The sequence below is a fragment of the Fundulus heteroclitus genome, unplaced genomic scaffold (assembly GCF_011125445.2).
Source record: "Fundulus heteroclitus isolate FHET01 unplaced genomic scaffold, MU-UCD_Fhet_4.1 scaffold_60, whole genome shotgun sequence".
Taxonomy (NCBI): Eukaryota; Metazoa; Chordata; class Actinopteri; order Cyprinodontiformes; family Fundulidae; genus Fundulus; species Fundulus heteroclitus.
Window position 1 is genome coordinate 1,262,727 of NW_023397033.1, and position 20,861 is coordinate 1,283,587.

The window sequence follows — 20,861 nt, forward strand, 5'->3', positions numbered from 1 at the left end:
CACCTTAACTTAAAACTTTATAGAAACATTAAGTTATAGACACCAAAGACTGAACACGTTTGTATGTTGTTTTACTGTTTCAGTATGCATTCACGCAGTAGAGTGATGCGTGGTGCAGCTCGAAGGACCCACAGCTGTTACTGGGCTGTCCTTGAAATTAATAACAGCTAGCACTAGCTCACAGGTCTGTTGTCCAGGCGGGTTACAACGTCGCTGATGCACGTGAGCTTTATGTTGCTATAAAACATCCGTGTCGTACTGTTATCTTAGCAGGTACACCGTTACGGTTACAGTCTAATTTAGACGTAATTTTGACACCTTTCAGCTTAATAGCCTAGATCACAGGTGTCAAAGTCCAGTCCTCAAGGGCCGGTGTCCTGCAACTTTTAGATGTATCCCTGGTCTGACACGCCTGAGTCAAATAATCAGGTAATTAGCAGGACTCTGAAGAACCTGACTGCATACTGAGGAGCTGATTGTGCCATTTGATTCAGGTGTGTGGTACCGGGGAACCTCTAAAAGTTTCAGGTCCCTCGAGGACCGGAGCTTGACACCCCTGGCCTAGATAAAGCCTTGCTGGTTGGATTTGCTAATTTACCCCATTCAACCTCCCAGGTATGTTCCATGTTATTCAGCTGGTTGTGGATGCAGCTGTGTAATTTAATAAATTGATTTACCAGATTAAATGTTAGGTTTTAGTCTTGGATTGTATAAATTAATTTTTAAATAAATGCGTATAGTCTGATGCAATTTATAGTTCGGTGCAACTTATATATGTTTATTTCCTCTTTATGATGCATTTTATGATGGATGTGACACCGGAGCGACTTATAGCCAGAAAAATACGGTAAAACAAATGACTTCAGACCTTTTTTATGCCTACTTAGTTTGCCTGATTCACTTCAGATGCGAAGGACTTCATTCCATAGGTAAAGTACCTAAAGTTAGCCAAGAACAGTTATTGATGAAATTAGATAATTAAAAACTATTAATCACTAAACAATAACAAAACAAGCCAAAAATAAAACAACAACAAATAAGCAGAGAAAGAGAGTGTGGACGTATGAGTTGAGCAGGAACACATCAGGCTAATGTTTAGTGATTATAACAGCAGCCTTTAAACACAGAATTAATGTATTTTTGGATAACTAAATCACTATATGCAAGTTTTAGAAATAAATATAGTATGATTCATTAAACAAATTTATATTCAAGCTTCTTCAACAAAAACTGGGGCATAGCGATAGGACAACACAAACACCTATAAAAACAAAAGTAGGAAACTTATTTCAGCAAATAAGTGCACAAAAATAAATTGACATTATTATTATTATTATTTATATATCTATTACAGTTTTTGTAATTCTATCTGTAAATGTGCTGGTGTTTTTCTATCTTTTTTTATCTTGGACATTTTTTCCATTTAATTTAAGTGTGCCATTTTTTAAATAACTCCACAGCTCCTCTGTTCTGAAATGTGTTTTATTTCTATTCTTTTTCGCCCTTGTCAGTTCCATCTTTGAGGCACGCAGACTGGTGTTCTTGCTGCCGTAATGATGCCAAACATATTTGCTTTACCAAGGGCACCTTCATACCTATAAATGCTCTCTCGATGCCCAACCCTTATTTTATTGCAGTGAAGGTATTGGGTAAAAACTGATGCCAAACATGGGACTGTGGGAGGAAGCCAGAGTACCCGGGGAGAGAACCCACGCATGCACAGGGAGAACATGCAAACTCCATGCAGAAAGGCCCAGGGTTGGACTCAAACCCGGAAGCTTCTTGCTGCAAGGCAACAGTGCTACCCACTGTGCCCACTGTGCAGCCCCATGAAATCATGTAGACAAAAATTACACAACCAGACAACTACAGAATCCACTTATGGCCACAACATCAACAGCAAGCATGGGGGCAGATGGCATCTGCCAGCAAATAGTAGCATGTTTAACTGGTCTGGTGATGAACCCCCCTGCACGCCGTTCTCCATCCAGATTTGGTATCACCTCATAGACATTCAACAGAGGCTTGTTGCATTCACTGTTTGTTCTACTTTTGACAATTGTCATTGGTGTGAGTGGTTGTACTGAAAAACATTATTATTATGGGCGGGACAAGGGATGTCTCTGGTGTTGAGCAGGAGGCGCTGTGACTACCTAATGTTGACACTAGTGGTGGATGAAGAATTCATAGGGTTGTATGAAGCAACTTCGACCACAGATGAAAACCTTGCTAGGGTCATTCTGGACGTTCTGTTGAGGGTGATTTGCCAAGATCAGGGTGTAAATGTGTGCACAAATGGGTGAATGACTGACTATAGTGTAAAGCACTTTGGTGGTCATTGGACTCATTAAAGCACTTTACAAGTACAGGCCATTCACCATACAATAATGAGCCTCAGAGGTCAGGCACATGATGGAGCTTCTAATATGGCTGGAAAGTACTCAGGTGTACAGGCTGTTATGCAGCAAGCATAACCACTAGCACCAAATGTACATTGTGGAGCACAATGTCAATTTAATTACACACAGCAAGCTTGCTCAGCTTCACATGTTGTGCGAAATGCACTGCACTGGATATATGACCTTGGCACATTTTCGGGCAGTCTGGTAAGTTGAAAAACAAGTTTAAGGCCTTAAGAGAAGCCCCCCCCCCCCCCTGTCCATCAGGCCTTTGTGTCCTACAAAGTGGACTGCACACTCACCTGCTATCTGTGCTGTTCTCAGCTAATATGGGATGGTACCAAGTGCACCAGATTCTGCAAGCAGGGCAGAGAACTTATGTGTTTGACTGCAACAGGGTAATGTTGTACTGGGACTTCTGCTTCCTTTGGATGTGATCAGTGAACTAGAGCTTCTAAACACATCTCTCCAGAAAAACACTCAGACAATGGAGGAGCTCTCTGCAGTCTCTTTGGTCCAATATATCTTGAAATAAAAAAGAAACAGAAGACTTTGAGGCGATCTTTAAGGAGCCTGAGGACAGGTGTGGCAGTCTGTCTCTAGAGCCACCCGGTATACGCATGCCCCTTAAAGATATTCTAAGGAGACTCTTACATACACGCCTGGATCAGCCCAGGATTTTTACAGAGTAGAGTTCCATCACATCCTAGACACAGTAGATACACACATTACAGAGAGGTTTTTCTGCAAATATATCTCTCTCTCTCTCTCTTTCTCCCTCTCTCTCTCTCTCTTTCTTTCTCTCTCTATAAAAATTATATATATATATATATATATATATATATATATATATATGTGTATATATATATATATATGTGTGTGTATATATCTTCTCTTCTCTTTCTTTATTTTTATTTCAGACACAAAAGAGGTCCATAGTAAAAACAAATGATAAAGAAAAAGAAAAAGATATATATATATGTATATATATATATATGTAAATATATATATATGTATGTATGTGTATATATATATATATATATATATATATATATATATATATATGTAAATATATATATATATATATATATGTATATGTATGTATATGTATATGTATATATATATATATATGTATATATATATATATATATATATATATATTAGGGCTGGGCAAGTTAACGCGTTAATTTCGCGTTAACTCATTAGACTATTAACGGCGATATTTTCTTTAACGCGCGTTAACGCATGTTGGTCACATGCTTTTATTTTGTGAAGGTCTGTTGCTGCGGTGTAGGGGTTTGAATCAGAACAGTAAGTGGCGATAATGCGCCAATAACCTCGCTGTCAGCCAAACCTCGGATTCAAAGAAGAAGAAAGGTGCTGGCCGGAAAAAAACACAGCTGACATGCGGAAGGCGGTGTTTCCCGCAGGTACCGCGAGCGAGCTTAGGCGAGGCGAGGCGGTGAGTTGGCGGCCGGAACAAGTTTTGTGCGGAGCGGAGCGGGGGGGGGGGGGTCTGCATCGACGCCGTCGGTGAAGTCGCTTCTCGTTTCAAAGTATCCATGTATTTTTGCCTGTTTTCCCCCTGCCATTCACTATATGCACGCGAGAAAGCAACAACAAAAAACCGCGTGTCAACGTCAAATAAACGCAAGCATATCGAGTTAGCAAGCATTTCAGTTTAAAGTTCTTCCAGCATGGAATATGACAGAAACAAGTTAGTTGTAACCACTGCCAAGTTAAACTTTGGTATTGAACATAAAATGGTAATGCTGCTCCCTGCTGTTACCTCAGAAATTGCCTGTTTTTGGTAGATTTTTTCCCCATAAAGAGAATTCCCTGTCAGTGGCAATAAGCTTTAATTTATTATTATTGCTATTTTTTGTTTTACATGTTTAAGTTGAGCTTTACACTAAATATGTGTTACTGATAAGTGCTACAAATGTTACAACACTTTTGTTCATATGGCAGCAGAACATTAAAATAAAAGTGCTCTTTACACTACTTTTGAATTCATTCTTGGAGTTTGTAAATACAATGCGATTAATCGCGATTAATCGCGATTAATCAGTGCGATTAATCGCGATTAAATATTTTAATCGTTGCCCAGCCCTAATATATATATATATATATATATATATATATATATATATATATATATATATATATAATTTTTTACCATAACAGCAATATGAATATTGGATATTCATATTGGCCTAATTTTTCAGATGGGTGCATCCCTAGATTCATCTGACGTGGCAACACTAATACAGAAACAGGTTCAAAAGGGATCGCTGCGCCTCATGACTTGGAGCGTCTACTGGGCTTTTTTTCTCTTCTATGTTCAGCTGGTCTGAACTGGTAAAACTTATTTTGCTACTTTAATGATAACATTTTATGATCAATTGTATATTTGTTGTATTTTCAGAAATTGGATAACCCTGGTGCATAATTAAGTAGAATGTACAGAAGCCATTAGTTGAAGTGGGTGACATTGATTCTTACATTATCTGCGGTCAAGTTTGTTTTGATCAAGATCTGCTGTCTTCATTATATTTGTCTCAATGTCTTTTTCTTTGTGTTCTCATAAGCTTTTGTATTTCCATTTTGGCATTTGCATCTTCCCCTCATTCATGAGGGGAAGATGGAGCGGGAGATCGACAGGCGGATTGGTGCGGCGTCTGCTGTGAAGCGTGCACTGTACCGATCCGTTGTGGTGAAGAGAGAGCTGAGCCAAAAGGCCAAGCTCTCGATTTACCGGTCAATCTACGTTCCTACCCTCATCTATGGTCACGAACTTTGGGTCGCGACCGAAAGAACGAGATCCCGGATACAAGCGGCCGAAATGAGTTTTCTCCGTAGTGTGTCTGGGCTCTCCCGTAGAGATAGGGTGAGGAGCTCAGTCTTCCGGGGAGGACTCAGAGTAGAGCCGCTGCTCCTCCACGTCGAGAGGAGCCAGTTGAGGTGGCTCGGGCATCTGGTTAGGATGCCTCCTGGACGCCTCCCTGGTGAGGTGTTCCGGGCACGTCCCACCGGGAGGAGGCCCAGGGGAAGACCCAGGACACGCTGGAGGGACTATGTCTCCCGGCTGGCCTGGAAACGCCTTGGGATTGCCCGGAGGAGCTGGCCCAAGTGGCCGGGGAGAGGGATGTCTGGGCCTCCCTACTGAAGCTGCTACCCCCGCGACCCGACCCCGGATAAGCGGAAGAAAACGGACGGGCATAGTAGCAAACCATATAAACTTATACAGTCGTATTAAATAAATTAGAATATGAGTTCCAATGAGGCTCATTTGTCAGATTAAAAGTAACATTTGAAAATAACAACCTTTTAAGCAAGTATTAAACATACTTTTCATTAAGCCCACATCTCTTTGTTAAAAATGTATGTTTCTATCAGTTTGATGTGTTGTCACGACACCAAAATTTTGGTATCTGTACTGCTCTTCAAACCTGAAGTTTGAGAGCAGTGTTCAGTTAGGAACATATGGAACAATAAGATTTCTGATGTTTGATGGAGCTTGATTATTAAGAGTTTAAAAAAAAAAAACTATTATATTCTGTTTATTACTGTTGCCCACAAAATGATACATTCATTTTGTATGAAAAGATGTTTAAAGTGGATAACATCTGCGCCATATGCCAGTAAAATGACCTAAACCCACACTGTGAGAAAGTTTTAGATCACTGGATAGACTGCAGATAGATAGCCAATGGAAAGAGAAGGACTCGTTAAGGAGGTTAATGAAATCAAATCTTGCTCCTAAAACCTGCCAGATAGTGGGACTTAACTCTTTGGTTTGTGACCAAAGGTTGTAATGGACAGATATTAACAGACACAACTTATTTCAAAGTTGTTTTATTGTTTGACAATTTATTGTGCTCAGTTTAGTTTTTTTTTTCATGTTTCGGAAAAGGTTACGCCATCATGTTATAAGTGCCGGAGAGAAGTTACACTGCAAAAACGGAACTAGAAATAAGTAAAATGTTCTTAAAATTGGTGTATTTGTCCTTGATTTGAGCAGGTAAATAAGATGATTTGCCAATGGAATAAGAATTTTGCACTTAAAATAGGAACAATTCATCTCAATCATCTTATTTCAAGTGGAGGATGTCTAATTATCTTATTTTATTGGGTCAAAATACTCATTCCATTGGCAGATGATCTTATTTACCTGCTCAAATCAAGGATAAATACACCAACTTTAAGAACATTTTACTTATTTTTAGATCAGTTTTTGCAGTGTAGAGAATGGCCTAGATTTCTTTACTTGTTTTTGGTCTCCAACTGTTATCTGAAAGTTTTTTTTCTTTTTTTCCACGTGCATACATTTTGTCTGAGGTTTTCTTTACCTTTTAATATTTTAACTCTTTCAGTTAATACATTTAGTTAAAGCATCATTCCTATCCAAAGCAAATCCAGAGAATGTGAATATCTTATTCATGTTACACAATCATTATACTACACAGCTGGCTAACTGGTTTTCAGTTACAATCTTAAACTGAGGTTTGTCAAAGAGGATTGAAAAGTCTTGACTTGAAACAAAAGTATATTTTACAAACTTTAGCACAATATATAAAAACAACTTCTGGTTAGTATCCTTAATGTGGTCGAAGAAGAAATGACTTCAGAATGCTTAATATTTATTCATGGCCTTGAGTTTTTTAGGTTGTAAAGTAACACATCTGTCATATACTGGCTATGCAATTTATACATGAAGACATAGACAGCATTCAAAAGCTTTTGTTAGTTCATGATGCATCCAGTATTACTGGGCAGAGAGCAAACCAATAATTCAAACAAGGATGTGGCAACATCAAGTCTTGCTTTTTTTTCCTCCTGCAACACTTCCTTCCTCTTTTCAATCAAATGCAAGCTAAATACACAGACACCTATTCACATAATGCACACTAAGCAAACACTAAAAGAAAAGAAAATTACATTCATATTTGTTAGCAATCAGAAGGCTTTGTTTCTGTGATAATTGCTGATGTATTATGTTCTATTTAAAGGCTGTGATCATGTTAATTAAGAAACGTGTAACAAATTTTCACATTGCCCAAAATCCAGTCTCAAAGAGGCAACTAACTGCATACAACTTCAGATTTTATTAGATATTTGCAAGTATGTTTATGGCTGCTTGTGGCCATCTTTTCATGTTGCCTAAAAGATTTGCAGCACTACAAACACCAGAATTATGGCAGTTCATGACAGTTTGTTTAAAGAGGGCTGTGTGACCGTCATTACAGCTGTCTCTTCAGCTTCACTTCCACTTTTCATATATGGAACAGCTGCTGTGAACTTTTTTTGTGTGCATCATTTCCATCCATAGCTTGACCAAAGGTGCTTCCTTGGTGATTTTCTTCTAACGTGGCTCTTGGAGTGATATCTTTCATCTCATTTGTTTCTGGGTGTAAAGAGAATCTCTTTGAAAGTCTGTGAGGCAGAAAACTGGTTAGAGAAATTTGGTTGGATGACCTGAGTACTACATTGCCATTGTTAGTCTCCCCCTCTAGAAATGGGGAAGGACCTGCCCAGTTCGTAGTTGTCTGCTGCTTCTGAAGTCTCTGTCTTCGCATGCAGATTAACACAAATCCTACAATCATCAGCAAGAGTGCTGCACCTATTATTGCTGCAACAACGTTGCTGTGTTGGAAATATTTTTTCTTTGTCTTGTTGAAAGTCAGTGTAGGCGTAACTGGGGTTGAGGACTGTGCTCCATCACCACTTGGAACTGGCTTGGTTCTTGTAGATATGTTCTCCTCAGGCTTGAATGATGTGGTTTCAGTATAGATGGCTGTCGACTTGGATGTAGATTTAAATGAGGTGGTCATTTCATTTAGCTTGAGCTGAGAGGTTGATGTTCTCAATGTACCATGGCTTTGTTTGATCGTTCCTAGCACTAGCATTACAGGTTGTGTTGATTTTTTTCTTTGCTTACTGGTTTGACTAGTCATAACCATTGTTATAGATTTCCAAACTTTAGACTTAACAGTCAATATACCTGAGGAGGGGGTAACTGTTGATGCTGTTTGAGGATTTATTGAGAGTGTTGCAGGTAACATTGTTTTCGTTGTGTACAGGGAAGGAGTAGAGCTTCTTGATTCATCTGGTGTATTCCGATCAGCGGTGTTAGTTGATGTAATGTTGAGAGCTACCAACAGCTGATCTATTGTTGACAGCTGTTGTGTTGCCAGCTGGATATTTTGGACCACCTCGCCTGCCGTCGCATCCATGAAGTTGTGTGGCTGCTCAGATGTTAATGTGCTGATTGCTGCCAGTGGCAGCAGCATTATGAGAATAAAGCTGGTCATTTTGACCTCAGTTCTTCTCCTTTTACACACCTTTAGTGTTTCACGCTAAAACAGAAAGGGTTATAGATCTATTATCAGGCAATATCATCTGATAAAGAAATAAGCAGCATACACAACGTTTACCTGGTATGTGTCAAGGCTACATCTTGGGTCTTTCTAATCACTGAAGTTTGATGATGACTTAAGGACTTTTTGTTGTTGTACTCTGGTGAAGTGAATGGTGAATTACTCATCTACTTTATAAAGCCTTCATTCTTCTATGTGCCATTATACATGATTTATAATGATGACTTAGGGAAGAGCTGTGTTTATCTTTGTAAACTGCTCAAGAAAATTAAAGGAACACTTTGAAAACCCATCAGATCAGAATTGGAAAAGGTCATGCAGGATATCCATACTGATATGGAATTGTTATTGTCTTGACAACAAAAGGATGCCACGTTATTTGATCAAAATGAAAATTAACCACCCACAGAGGGCTTCATCCAAAGTCACAAAGACATTGAAACAGAAAAACTGATATAGCAGGGTGATACAATTTGCTTAAATGTTATATAGTTTGAATGGCCCCACAGGCTTGGGTATGTCCTGGCCAAAGCAAGTTTATTTGTATAGCACATTTTAGTAATAAGATAATTCAAAGTGCTGTATATGAACAGAACATAAAAGGAAACATGCATTACAGTGGAATCAGGAAAAATTGGACTACAAACTTAATCTAATGATGTTTTAGTTAACTACAACAACAGTTTAAATTGAACATTAACATTCAAAGACAACTCTAGACAAATGGGTTTTTAACATTGATTCAAAGGAACTCAGGGTTTCTGCACGTTTACAGTTTTCTGAGAGTTTGTTTCAGATAAATGGAGCATACGAATTAAATACTGTTTCTCCATGCGTGGTTCTAGTTCTGTGTACACAGAGCAGACTTGAGCCAGAAGACTGGAGTGGTCTGGAGGCTTGATAGACTGATAACAAGTCTATAATGCATTTTTCAGCTAAGCCATTCAGTGATTTATAGACTAAGATACGTACTTTGAAGTCTATTCACTGAGGTATAGGGAAGCCCGTTTAAGGACTTTGGAACTGAGTTGATGTGCTTTACTTTCCTAGTACTTAGTCTTAGTGAGGACAGGGGCAGCAGCATTCTGGATCAGCTGCAGCTGTCTGATTGGCTTTTTAGGCAGGCCTGTGAAAACACCGTTGCAGTAATCAATTCGGCAAAAGATAAATACATGAATTAGGTTTTCAAGATCCTGCTGAAACATTATTCCTTTAATCCTGGAGATAGGGGTGGCTGATATCGAATATACTCGATGTTTCTCGAGTTTTCCTCTCTGCGATATAGAAAATGGCTTTATCGCGACCATCGCGTGCAAATTTTCACGCCAAGATTGAGCCGCTGTATTTAATTCACTGTGAGTTTAGTTTCTCCCACATTCTGTGAGCGCATCATTTGTTCCGCCTCCAAGCCAGAAAGCGTTTTGGCGCAAACACACAACAACGTACCCGTGTGATTACTTACGTTGACGAGACGGCGAGAACCATGGCGACAGCGTGCTTTTCAGGTGGTGGAAGGATGTCGAACAAAATGCGGTAATTTGTAAAACATACCGTAACACCATTGCCACAAAAGGTAGCAGTAGCACAAATTTGTTCCACCTAACAAGTCATCCAGTGCAAATCTTGTAAACCCCGTGTGTCGACTCCCCCCCACCCCCCCCCCCCCAAACACCGAAGGAAACTTCAATTAAACCAGCCGTAAAACAGTTGAAACTGGCATCTTCTTTTGCTAAATCCCATATGACAGAAAAAAAAAATTTATTTAAAATTTCCCAGCACCTAAAGAGCAAGGGAAATATTTTTGAGATGCTCTGAATATGTAGCTGCGACTGGTCAGTTGATTTTATAGTCACAATTCAAGCTTTTGTTTTTGGGATTGTCACATTTTTATTATATAGATTTATAGGTCTTAAGCACAAAAGACCACGTTTTATTTCAGGTTTATTTTCTGTCAGATTTTTCCTTGGTGTTCCTTTTGGCCGCTGGGATGTTCTAATTTTAAAGGTCCAGTGTTGATCACGAAAGAGCTCTAATATGACAATATTGTAATTTGTGAAAAGCTTCTATGTGCAGCTGTGGTTAAAAAGTGGCTAAAATATAACATTTTAAATAAATTTTTATTTTGCAATAAATTTTTCAAACAAAAATTTTTTTTACACATTAATATGAGATATGCCAATGCAACTTTAGGCACTATTTGGCTAAAAACATTTGTTATTCAAGGTAATTTGAACATATCGTGATATATATCGTGTATCGCAATATAGCCCAAAGATATTGTGATATTAGATTTTCTTCATATCGCCCACCCCTACCTGGAGATGTTCTTCAGGTGATAAAAGGCCAACTTTGTAATTGGCCTTAGTTGCTTCTGAAGGGGCTAGTCTGACTCCATCATTACGCCCAGATTTTGGGCCTGATCACTGGTTACCAGCTGAAGCTGTGTGTGAACTCTTCATTACTCCTCTGTTGGTTCAAAAATGATTACTTAAGTTTTGTTTTTAGTCAGCTGAAGAAAGTATTGGCACATTCATGCATTGATTTCATCTCAGCATTTGATGTAGAGCTGTTTGTCATCTGAGTAGTACCATATTTTACGGACCGTAAGGTGCACCGGATTATAAGGCACACTGTGAATTAACGTGTCTTTGTGTATCTATGTCCACACATAAAGCGTGCTGGATTGTAAGGCGCTTTAAATATTCTTCCCAAGTGTGTAATATCACTCCGCCCCTCCACCATACACAGCTCTCTCCTGAGAGGGAGAGCTCTGTCTCTTTGATGAGGACAGAGTAGTTGGACTACACTTCCCTGTTTCTAACAGGAGGCTAAAATAAAGTTTTATATTGAATGAACTTACTAGGTTTATGGTTTCTATCACGTACTCTGGGCACAGGCTGCCTTACATGAATGCACTTCTAGTTTAGACATTACAGTCAGGCAGTCTTGTAGACTGCTCAGGTGTCCAATCAGGTAGTGACACAGTGTACCGTAATGCTCTGAATATCCATTGTAGGCCGTGGGCCAGAATCTGTAGGGTGACTTTTCGTATGAACTGTCAGGGGGCAACTTTCTTCCACCGGGAAAAGTTGCTACACATAGCAGTGATCTCAAAACACCAATATTCCCACGTTTTCACTTGCACATTAATAAGTTATAGCCGATAAAAAATCTAAACTGTGGCGCTCCGGTCCAAGAGGTCACGTGATTCGATTTTTGCTGCTCAGCCAATCCGATCGCTGTATTGTCAGCTGAGCGAGTTTACCACGTCATCATGGCTGCGCCCGTAAGATGTCTGTTTCCAGACGAAGAAAGCCCAATAATAGCATTTTCTGGTGCCAGCTGGCAGAGATCTTAATGGCTAGAAAAAAGAAATAGCCCAGACCATCCATTCATTCATCCATCCATACATTTTCTAACACGCTTAACTCTGCGTTCGCGAGGTGCCAGCTGTCAATGGGCGAGAGGCGTTGTATAAACTGGACAGGTCGGCAGTCCATCGCAGGGGAGAAATAGTCCAGACCTTTGCCCAATTTACTGTGATATCACCAAGACCTGCTGCGCTAGAATAGCACAGGTGTTGTGCCAAACGACTTATCCCCGCCAGAATTTGTATTCCCTGCGCCGAGAGCGCATTCAGCTGGAAGAATGAATCTAGTCAACTCCGCCTCATTTCCAACCTATTAAGCGTGGAAATTAAGATGTTTTACTTTTCTTAACGAAATATAGCAATGGTGTTTTTACATTATCGTTCAGTTAGTGTGAAAAAACTGAAAATGGAACACTTGTTAGTGCGATCGTAAGGGATTGCTATGTTGGTTAAAACTCGATTGATCACTCAGTATAACACGTTATGAGAAAGTAAACGGCTCTGTGGTCATTTCCAGATGTGTCACGAAAATATTAGCTTTATGTTATTAGATTGTCACATGTCTGTCTGCTTAAACTAAAATCCACCTTTCTGAGTCCATCACAGCTGTCTACTGGTTTGTCTTTTTTCTTTTTCTTTTCTTTTTGACCCGCATGAATGGATCATATAGAGCGGATTTCACGTGTGATCAAATGAACACTGAATAAAGGTACAGCCAAAATGATCAGATTTAATAAGATTTTAATTCAACCAAGAACCATATAGAGATCCATCCATCCATTTTCCAAACCGCTTAATCCCTCATGGGGTCGCGGGGGTTGCTGGTGCCTATCTCCAGCGTTCAGCGGGCGAGAGGCGGGTACACCCTGGACAGGTCACCAGTCTGTCGCAGGGCAACACAGAGAGACAAACAACCATTCACGCACACACTCACACCTAAGGACACTTTGGAGAAGCCAATTAACCTAACAGTCATGTTTTTGGACTGTGGGAGGAAGCCGGAGTGCCCGGAGAGAACCCACGCATGCACAGGGAGAACATGCAAACTCCATGCAGAAAGACCCAGGGGTGTACTTGAACCCAGGACCTTCTTGCTGCAAGGCAACAGTGCTACCCACTGCGCCACTGTGCAGCCCTCAATCCCATATAGAGATATTAACCATATTAAGAAAACGAGATACGTCTCTTTTAAAAATAGAACAATGTATTAGGAGTTTAAAAAAAATAAATTTCATTTTACTAGAATATGATGTTTAAAATATTTAGATTTCACAAAGCTGGAGGTTAAAACTTTTATTGATTTTAAAAATACAATACAAAATTCTACAAATTCCAAAGGGGATAACTCATTTGGCACAACGAGTTTATACAACCCGTCTCGCCCATGGACAGCTGGAGATCGGCACCTGCACCTCGCGAACCCAGCGGGGATAAGCGTGTTAGAAAATGGATGGATGGATGGATGGATGGATGGATGGATGGATGGATGGACTATTTCTTTTTTCTTGCCATCAAGATCTCTTCCAGCTGGCACCAGAAAATGCTATTATTGGGCTTTCTTCGTCTGGAAACAAATGCATACAAACATCTTACGAGCGCAGCCATGATGAACTGGTGAATGCGCACAGCTGACAATACAGCGATCTGATTGGCTGAGCAGCAAAAATCGAATCACGTGACCTCTTGGACCGGAGCGTCACAGTTTAGATTTTTATCGGCTATAACTTATTAATGTGCAAGTGAAAACGTGGGAACATTGGTGTTTTGAGATCACTGCTATGTGTAGCAACTTTTCCCGGTGGAAGAAAGTTGCCCCCTGACAGTTCATACAAAACTTCTTAAGGAAGCGTCCTACAGATTCTGGCCCACGGACTATTGAGCAGAGCGGCTTTGTTGCTTACCAGTCATCCTTCACATTTTAACAGATCTTTGAGTGCATTATTCCACTTAAAAACAGTCAATAAATAACAGTAATCGTATATAAGGATTGTAAATTGCACCATCAATTTCTGAGAAAATTTAACGATTTTAAGTGCGCCTTATAGTCCAAAAAAGGGAGCATGTAGATACTGAATAGGATGTAAAGTTACCTACTGACACAAATAATAGGGCATTCCTCAAATGACGTCAAATTACTAAATGTAGATGCATGCGTCACGGCCATCTTGTGGTCGTACAGGTGAGTCAAATAGTAAACAGATCTGTCCTGAATATCGCCTCAACAGACATGTTATGGCAACAACAAAACAGGGCTGCATTGGTATTTGCTGGAGTGAATCGTGATATGATGATCGTCATCATATGAAGGGTTTTCCCCCCATTAATTTTACAAAACCCGGAAGATTGCAGAGAAATGTCATTGTTAAAAACGGGCTTGTAACCAAGAGGAGTTTTACTGTGGAATCTGATAAAAGACACCTGAATATGGTCTCTACATTTCCTTGGTCGTAAGGAGCCAAAACTTGAACGTCCAGACCTGAAACAAGCGACTGCAGCATCTGGGCAGGTAGGATACGTTTATTTGGCTTTTTCTCCACAGCTTTAAAACATACAATCCATAAGGGGAGTTCATGTGAGCTACGGTGTTGCTCATTATAAGCGGCTTTGAGCTTGTTTATCTCTTAAGTCACTTGTAATTTTCGTGAGTTGGCGGTTGTTGTTTCTTTAGGTTGTTTCTGAACTTGGAGTTACTTTTTTGGGTTTATTTTTTTTCCAACAGAACCCCTTTTTCTAGTTAACCCGCCACATAGCAAGAGAGCAGGGCTCAATCCCCCCTTCCCCGCCACAATTATTTTATGAGCAGTAAAAATACCAGCCTGTATAAATACCAGCTAAATATGTGCATTTATGATGATTAAAAGCTGCGTGCTGTGGTTTTCTTGCTGGTCTTCCGCTTCTTTTCATGGATAAAGTTGATCGTCTCTCTCACAGTGATCTTGTGTGTGTGTGTCTCTGCAGAGGTGTGTGAGGTGAGACGGGATCTGAGTATATGAGAACAGCTGGTGATTGACTGTTTTTAAATCTATTTTCTGCAATGAGCTCTATAATAAATTAAAACATAGGGCTGTAATAATACATACATATTTTTCACAGTATTAGCTGCAATTCTATCCAGATTCAGTGGGTTTCTTCCTTGGGTTTGATCCATTGTGAGAGAGGAGAGGACAGTTACTCCTACCTTTCTACTAATGCTGCTTTCTTTCTGCTCACTTTAAGCCCTCTACATTTCAATCAATGTTTCAGCTGGTCTTCGCTGGGTTTCTCGATTGAAGCAGGTTGAAATGAACCTCCTTGGGCATTAGTATTGCGGTTGTTGCCCATGTAATTTGCACTCTTCCTGTCCAATCAGCCAGGAAACCAGCTGTCTCTGGAAAAAAATTACGTAATTTGAGAACTGTCCCATTCTCTATCCTTTAAATAGGATTTAAACCTAACAAGTGCTGTACCAGAAAGGCCAACCCAGTTTTCCAAGTACTCTAATAGAATGGAGTAATAAACTGTGTTGAAATGCTGCACTCAAGTCCAATAATACAAAAACTGTGATTCTTCCACAGTCACATTTATACCGATCTCACTGAATACCTTTGCAAGGGCAGTCTGGAAATAATAACTACAATATTTTGATACTGATAAAGGGGAGGTTGAGATGTGCCTGTAGTTCTGCAATAGTAGTTTGTCCAAATAGTTATTTTTCAACAGTGGTTTGATAATTGCTGTTTTTAGGGCCTGGGGGAATATACCTGACAGATGGCACATGTTAATTATTTAAGTCAAATCAGATGTTTTGACAGGCAAAACTTTCTTAAAGAAAGCTGTGGGTAGAACATCAAGACAGCAGGAGGAAGAACTTAAGCTCCAGTTTCACATCCTTGGTTTGGCTGCACACCTCTCGGCACGCCCGCTTGTCAGCGTTTCCAGAGGGTTTTTTTCAGAGCCAGCCCAGGTTTCTCTGGCCCTACTTGGGATCAGGGTCAAACTGAGTGGACTCGAGCAGGGTTTTTACGTGAACACACTGCTTTCAGTGATTGGCCAAGGCTGAGGAGACATGGGAAAGTTTTTCTCCAAAAGTCTGAAAAAAACTGTGGTGCAACAGAATTAATAATGACCATCATAAATGGAGTGGGTCAAACTGAATTATAATTTTACTATTTACAAACCATGAACAACAGCTGAAGGAAAAAAAATCTGCAGATTTGCTGTATCGGATCCGCGGCTTTACCAAGGCTTTCTCTTATTTTACACTCCCTGAAAGTTAATAATAATTTTGTCTCTGAAGAGTGTCCATCCATTCACCATAATTTATTCAGTAAAAACCCATGTCCTGTACTTATGGAACCATTGTTTATCCTGCATTTGCTGCTATTGCACTTCTGGTTAGACCTAAACTGCATTTTGTTGCCTTGTACCTGTACCTGTGTAATGACAATACAGTTGAATCTAATCTAATCTAATTGGTGTTTGCCTTTCAGACTGATAACAGCCAGTTGTTAAGCATCGGATGTCTTCAAAAAAAATCTCATCTTCACAATAAATGGGCATGGGAGGTCCGCTGAGCGACACCTTCACATTAAGACCTTCAACTGTATTTAGCAGACAAATCAAATCCTTCTTCAATACTTCTGATTTATTTTTTTTTGACAACATCACGCAAGGCTCTGGTGTGTTTTTTATGAGTTTTTCCCGGGTCGAGCGCTCTTGTATGATCTCTAGAATACTCTGAGATGTCAGACACCAGGTTAGGGTCATCGATCATCACTTCTGTGTTTTTCTTATAGAAGTGTTTTATCCCATTCACAACTGCATTCCATAATATTTAGGTTTGTGGTCCTGTGGCTCGCTCGACCAAGGCATTACTGATCTCCTGAACAGTCTGAGGTACAACCTAGTGGTGTCGGATGAAACTAAACATGATGTCCCAGAGATTTTCTCTATTAGATTTATCAGGGGATCGTGGAGATCAGTCAATGGTATCAAATCCTTAGCCCCCCAGAGACTGCCTGCATATTCTAGCTTTATCATGCACCAGGAGGAACCCAGGATCCACTGCAGCAGCATAGGGTCTGACATTAGGTATTGCAATCTAAATATTTCATCACAATACCTAATGGCAGTCAGGGTGCCATTGTTTATCCTGTACAGGTCTCTGCGTCCCTTCACGTATTGGCCTCCAAGACCAACAATGATCCATCGCCAATAGCATTACGTTCCCCACAGCTCAGACCCTTTAATGTCTGTCCCATGAGCTCAGTGTGATCCTACTCTCATCTGTAAGAAAAGGAGGGCATCAGTTCTGAACCTGCCAGTTCTATTGTTCTGCAGCAAATGCCAGTAGAGCTCCACGGTGTTGGACAGTGAGTATATGGCCTACTAGAGGACATTGGGCTCTCTGGCCACTTTCATGAAATAATTTTCTGATGGTTTGATCAGAGACATTCATGTCAGTGGTCTGATGGAGGTCACTGGGTAGGGCTCTGGCAATACTTATCATGTCCCTTCTTGCGCAAATGAGCATATCTGCCCATTTGCGCAAGCTCCTTAATCCAGCAGCATCCTGTTGATGGATTAAGGAGCTCCAAGGGCCCTGTCCAGCTCTCCTAGAATAACTGCCTGTGTCCTGGAATGTTCTCCATGCTTTTGAGACTGTGCTGAGATATGCAGCAAACCTTTGATATTCCAAACTGATGGAGTTGAACTGCCTGTCCAACCTCTGTAGGGTCCAGGTATTGCCTCATGCTACTAATAGTGACACTGACCCTGGTCAAATGCAAGATTACTGAAAAGCAGTCATAAATCACTCAAAAATAAATCGGGGTGAGAGAAAATTCTGTGGCGTCCACCTGTAATACCTTTACTGTTTTAGTGGTCATCTTATTGTGGCCCCTTTAGTGGACCTGTTGTAGATTTCATTAATTCACTTTACTACTGAACTGATCAGAATAATATTTCAGAAGTTTAACTGACTTGATGTAATACTCTGAATAAAAGGTGTTCCTTTAATTGTTTTGAGCAGTATATTTGACATACCTTTTTTTAAAGATATTTTTATTTGACTTTGCAAGTTGAGTTAATAATACATGCTTATCTATCCAATAATAGGTAGTGTATTGTGACAGATCTGAACCTGATGCACTTCAATCATAGTCTTTATGAAGCAGCCGTACGTATCTTGTGCTAAAGTTATTTTTGGCCTTTGTGGTGGCCTTCCATAGATGTAAGTCACCCCAGAACACCAATTGTCTGTCATAAAATCACTGATCTTCATGCTTACACCTTAATGAAAATAAGGCTTCTTTGTCTTTCTTATCTTTAGCTTGTCAAACCAGATGTCCAATCTTTTGTAGAAGCAACCTAAAACAGTGCTCTGAAGAAATCTGTCCACTGGCTTTATGAGATGGTCTTGTGCTGGGAGAGTTTTAGAAATAAGCCTAAAATGTTCTTGTCCTTATTGCATCTTAAAATGAGGGAAAGCTGGCCTTAGGTTAGAAAGGCATTGGCTAGTCATTTTAATTATTAATTAAAAATGACTCAAAATGCTAAAGCAGTTGGTCATTTTCTCTGTTTGATACATTTTAAAATTACTTTAAATGACTTTTAAATTATTTTAGGAGCTTATTGCATTTGAAAATATTTTCTAGAAACATCCACTGAACATAACACTGAATTTTATGACCATATTGACAATTTAAGTGTAGAAAATTGTACTTACCATTGATTCTACAAGGATAACCTGGGTTTAGTGCCAAAATGTATTAATAATGTTAAGATTAAACAGTTTAGCAGGTTTAACAGAATGTCGACTGAATGAAAGCAGGAACTAAGAGCAGAAAACAACCCCGCCTTTTTAAAATGTTGAAACCAACACTTGCCTCACTGACAGGAAATGAGATATTTTAAACTGCCAACCATAAGCAGCAAGCTTGTTTAAACATAGTTGTTTTATGTCTCAACATCACAATGGACATTCAGCCTGATCCCTCTCACTTCTGGGTGTATCACTGTGGCCACTAAAACCCAGCATCCAGAAGAGCAAACAGTTTCTTGTTTTTTTTGGGTTTTTTTACTCATTGAAGTCCTTTGGCATATAACGGACCATTTGGCTTGGTCCGTTAGATTAGGTTCAGATGTTTTAATTCTTCATAGCATTTCCCAAATTCTTAAAACTTTCTTAGAATTTTTCCTCAGTAAGATAAAAATATTTACAAAGCGTCTTAGGTCTTAATGGAGCTCCTTTCGTGAATTTTTTTTAGATTTAGTGAAGAGGAATTTTAGCGAGCCCCAGAGATAGCTGTTTGGCTGATCCACCACCTAAACAGTGGAGAAGATTAGCACATACATTTCTTTAACAATTATACAATTATTAATATGTAGATAAGATATACTGTATCATCCCCATAGAGGGAAATTAATTAGTTTCAGTAGCTGGACAGACTAAAGGCAGCTCTAGTAGCATTATTTTATTGAGGATGAATAAATAATTGGAAAATATTGAATAATCATGAAGAAAAAATTGAGAAATGTACAAAGACTACAGTTCAAAGGATTTTTTAAATCTTATTTAGACTGTAAAAAGCTCTCAATGATAAACATCTAAAACTAATTGGAAAAAGTTGCTGAAACATTTATCCATAAATGCATACTCTAGACAAGATAGATGACAATAATATACACACTGTATACATAAAGGGAAGATGTAAAAAAGGTGAGGCTTGTTCTGTACAGTCTCCTTGAGTGAAAGGCGCTTTTGAAATTAAATGTATTATTATGATTATTATTATTATTAATATACATAACAAGCAAATCCAAATAATGATTAGGATTAAAATAAGGTGTGTTCAAGTATTTTGATGTTGTGTGACAATTATTCAATTTTGCTAAATTTCATCATCATGACACATTTCTTAATCCAGTCTATTCGATTAATTTCTTTTCATTGATTACTAGGGGCGCATTTGTGTTGTTTTTGTATGTGTCTTGTATCAACCAATCACGGTTCTTAGAAGACAGTGTCACACCTAAAAACGGGGTCAACCACACCTCCTCACTAAATGCGCAGTCATACCAGCTCTCCTCGTTTTCACCCGCTCTGCTCAACTCCTCCCCGCTAGGTTTATCTTTGCCCGCTTTAGTGATTCGGCCGGCCCAGAAAGGCCTGAAAGAGGGAAGCGCCTCCTGGGTATCGCTTTAGGCCACGGCTCTTTGCAACAGTATAAATAAAGCATAAATAAAAGAACAAAATTACAAATAATGTTTCTATAACTGTATCTGCAAGATTGTCTTGGATATTGTTAAGGGATAATCCACCGGGATTAATATCTGGATCACATCTAATAATAAAATAAGCACAGCTCCTCTGATATCTGTAGAATTGCTAGAGAGAAAATATACAAATACATTAAACATAAATTAGAATTGACAAAGCAAATGGCCTCTTGTTTTTTCAAGGGTCCCCACTGTTCTTTCTTTTGTCCAGTCAGTGTATGCACCTAATTGAAATACTGGTTCTGTGCTGTACTGCTGTAATATGCAACATAAAAGACACAGTAACTTCAATAAACTCATTATTGATTTGAAGAACAATACACAAATAACATGTAAAATTAATTTATTTAGAATCTTTGTTAATGTAACATTTTTGCTCTATATTTGTTTTTTATGAATAAGCAGTAATGTTTATACAAGTCAGCAGTCAATAGATACCACCTTTAGTAGTGG

The 20,861-nt window shown here is 39.2% G+C and overlaps 2 protein-coding genes across 3 annotated transcripts in view; one reads left to right on the forward strand and one right to left on the reverse strand.

Moving 5' to 3' along the window:
* Positions 1-20,861, forward strand: part of nf1a (neurofibromin 1a) — a gene marked incomplete at its 3' end in the record, with an annotated part of 324,294 nt that overhangs the window by 230,667 nt on the left and 72,766 nt on the right.
* On the reverse strand, positions 7,026-19,242 carry LOC110367068 (protein EVI2B). The gene is made up of 2 exons (XM_021311521.2): positions 18,856-19,242; positions 7,026-8,758 (listed from the first exon to the last, which is right to left on the reverse strand). The coding sequence occupies exons 1-2, from the start codon at positions 18,856-18,858 to the stop codon at positions 7,676-7,678; spliced, it is 1,086 nt and encodes a 361-aa protein (XP_021167196.2). The 5' UTR covers positions 18,859-19,242; the 3' UTR covers positions 7,026-7,675.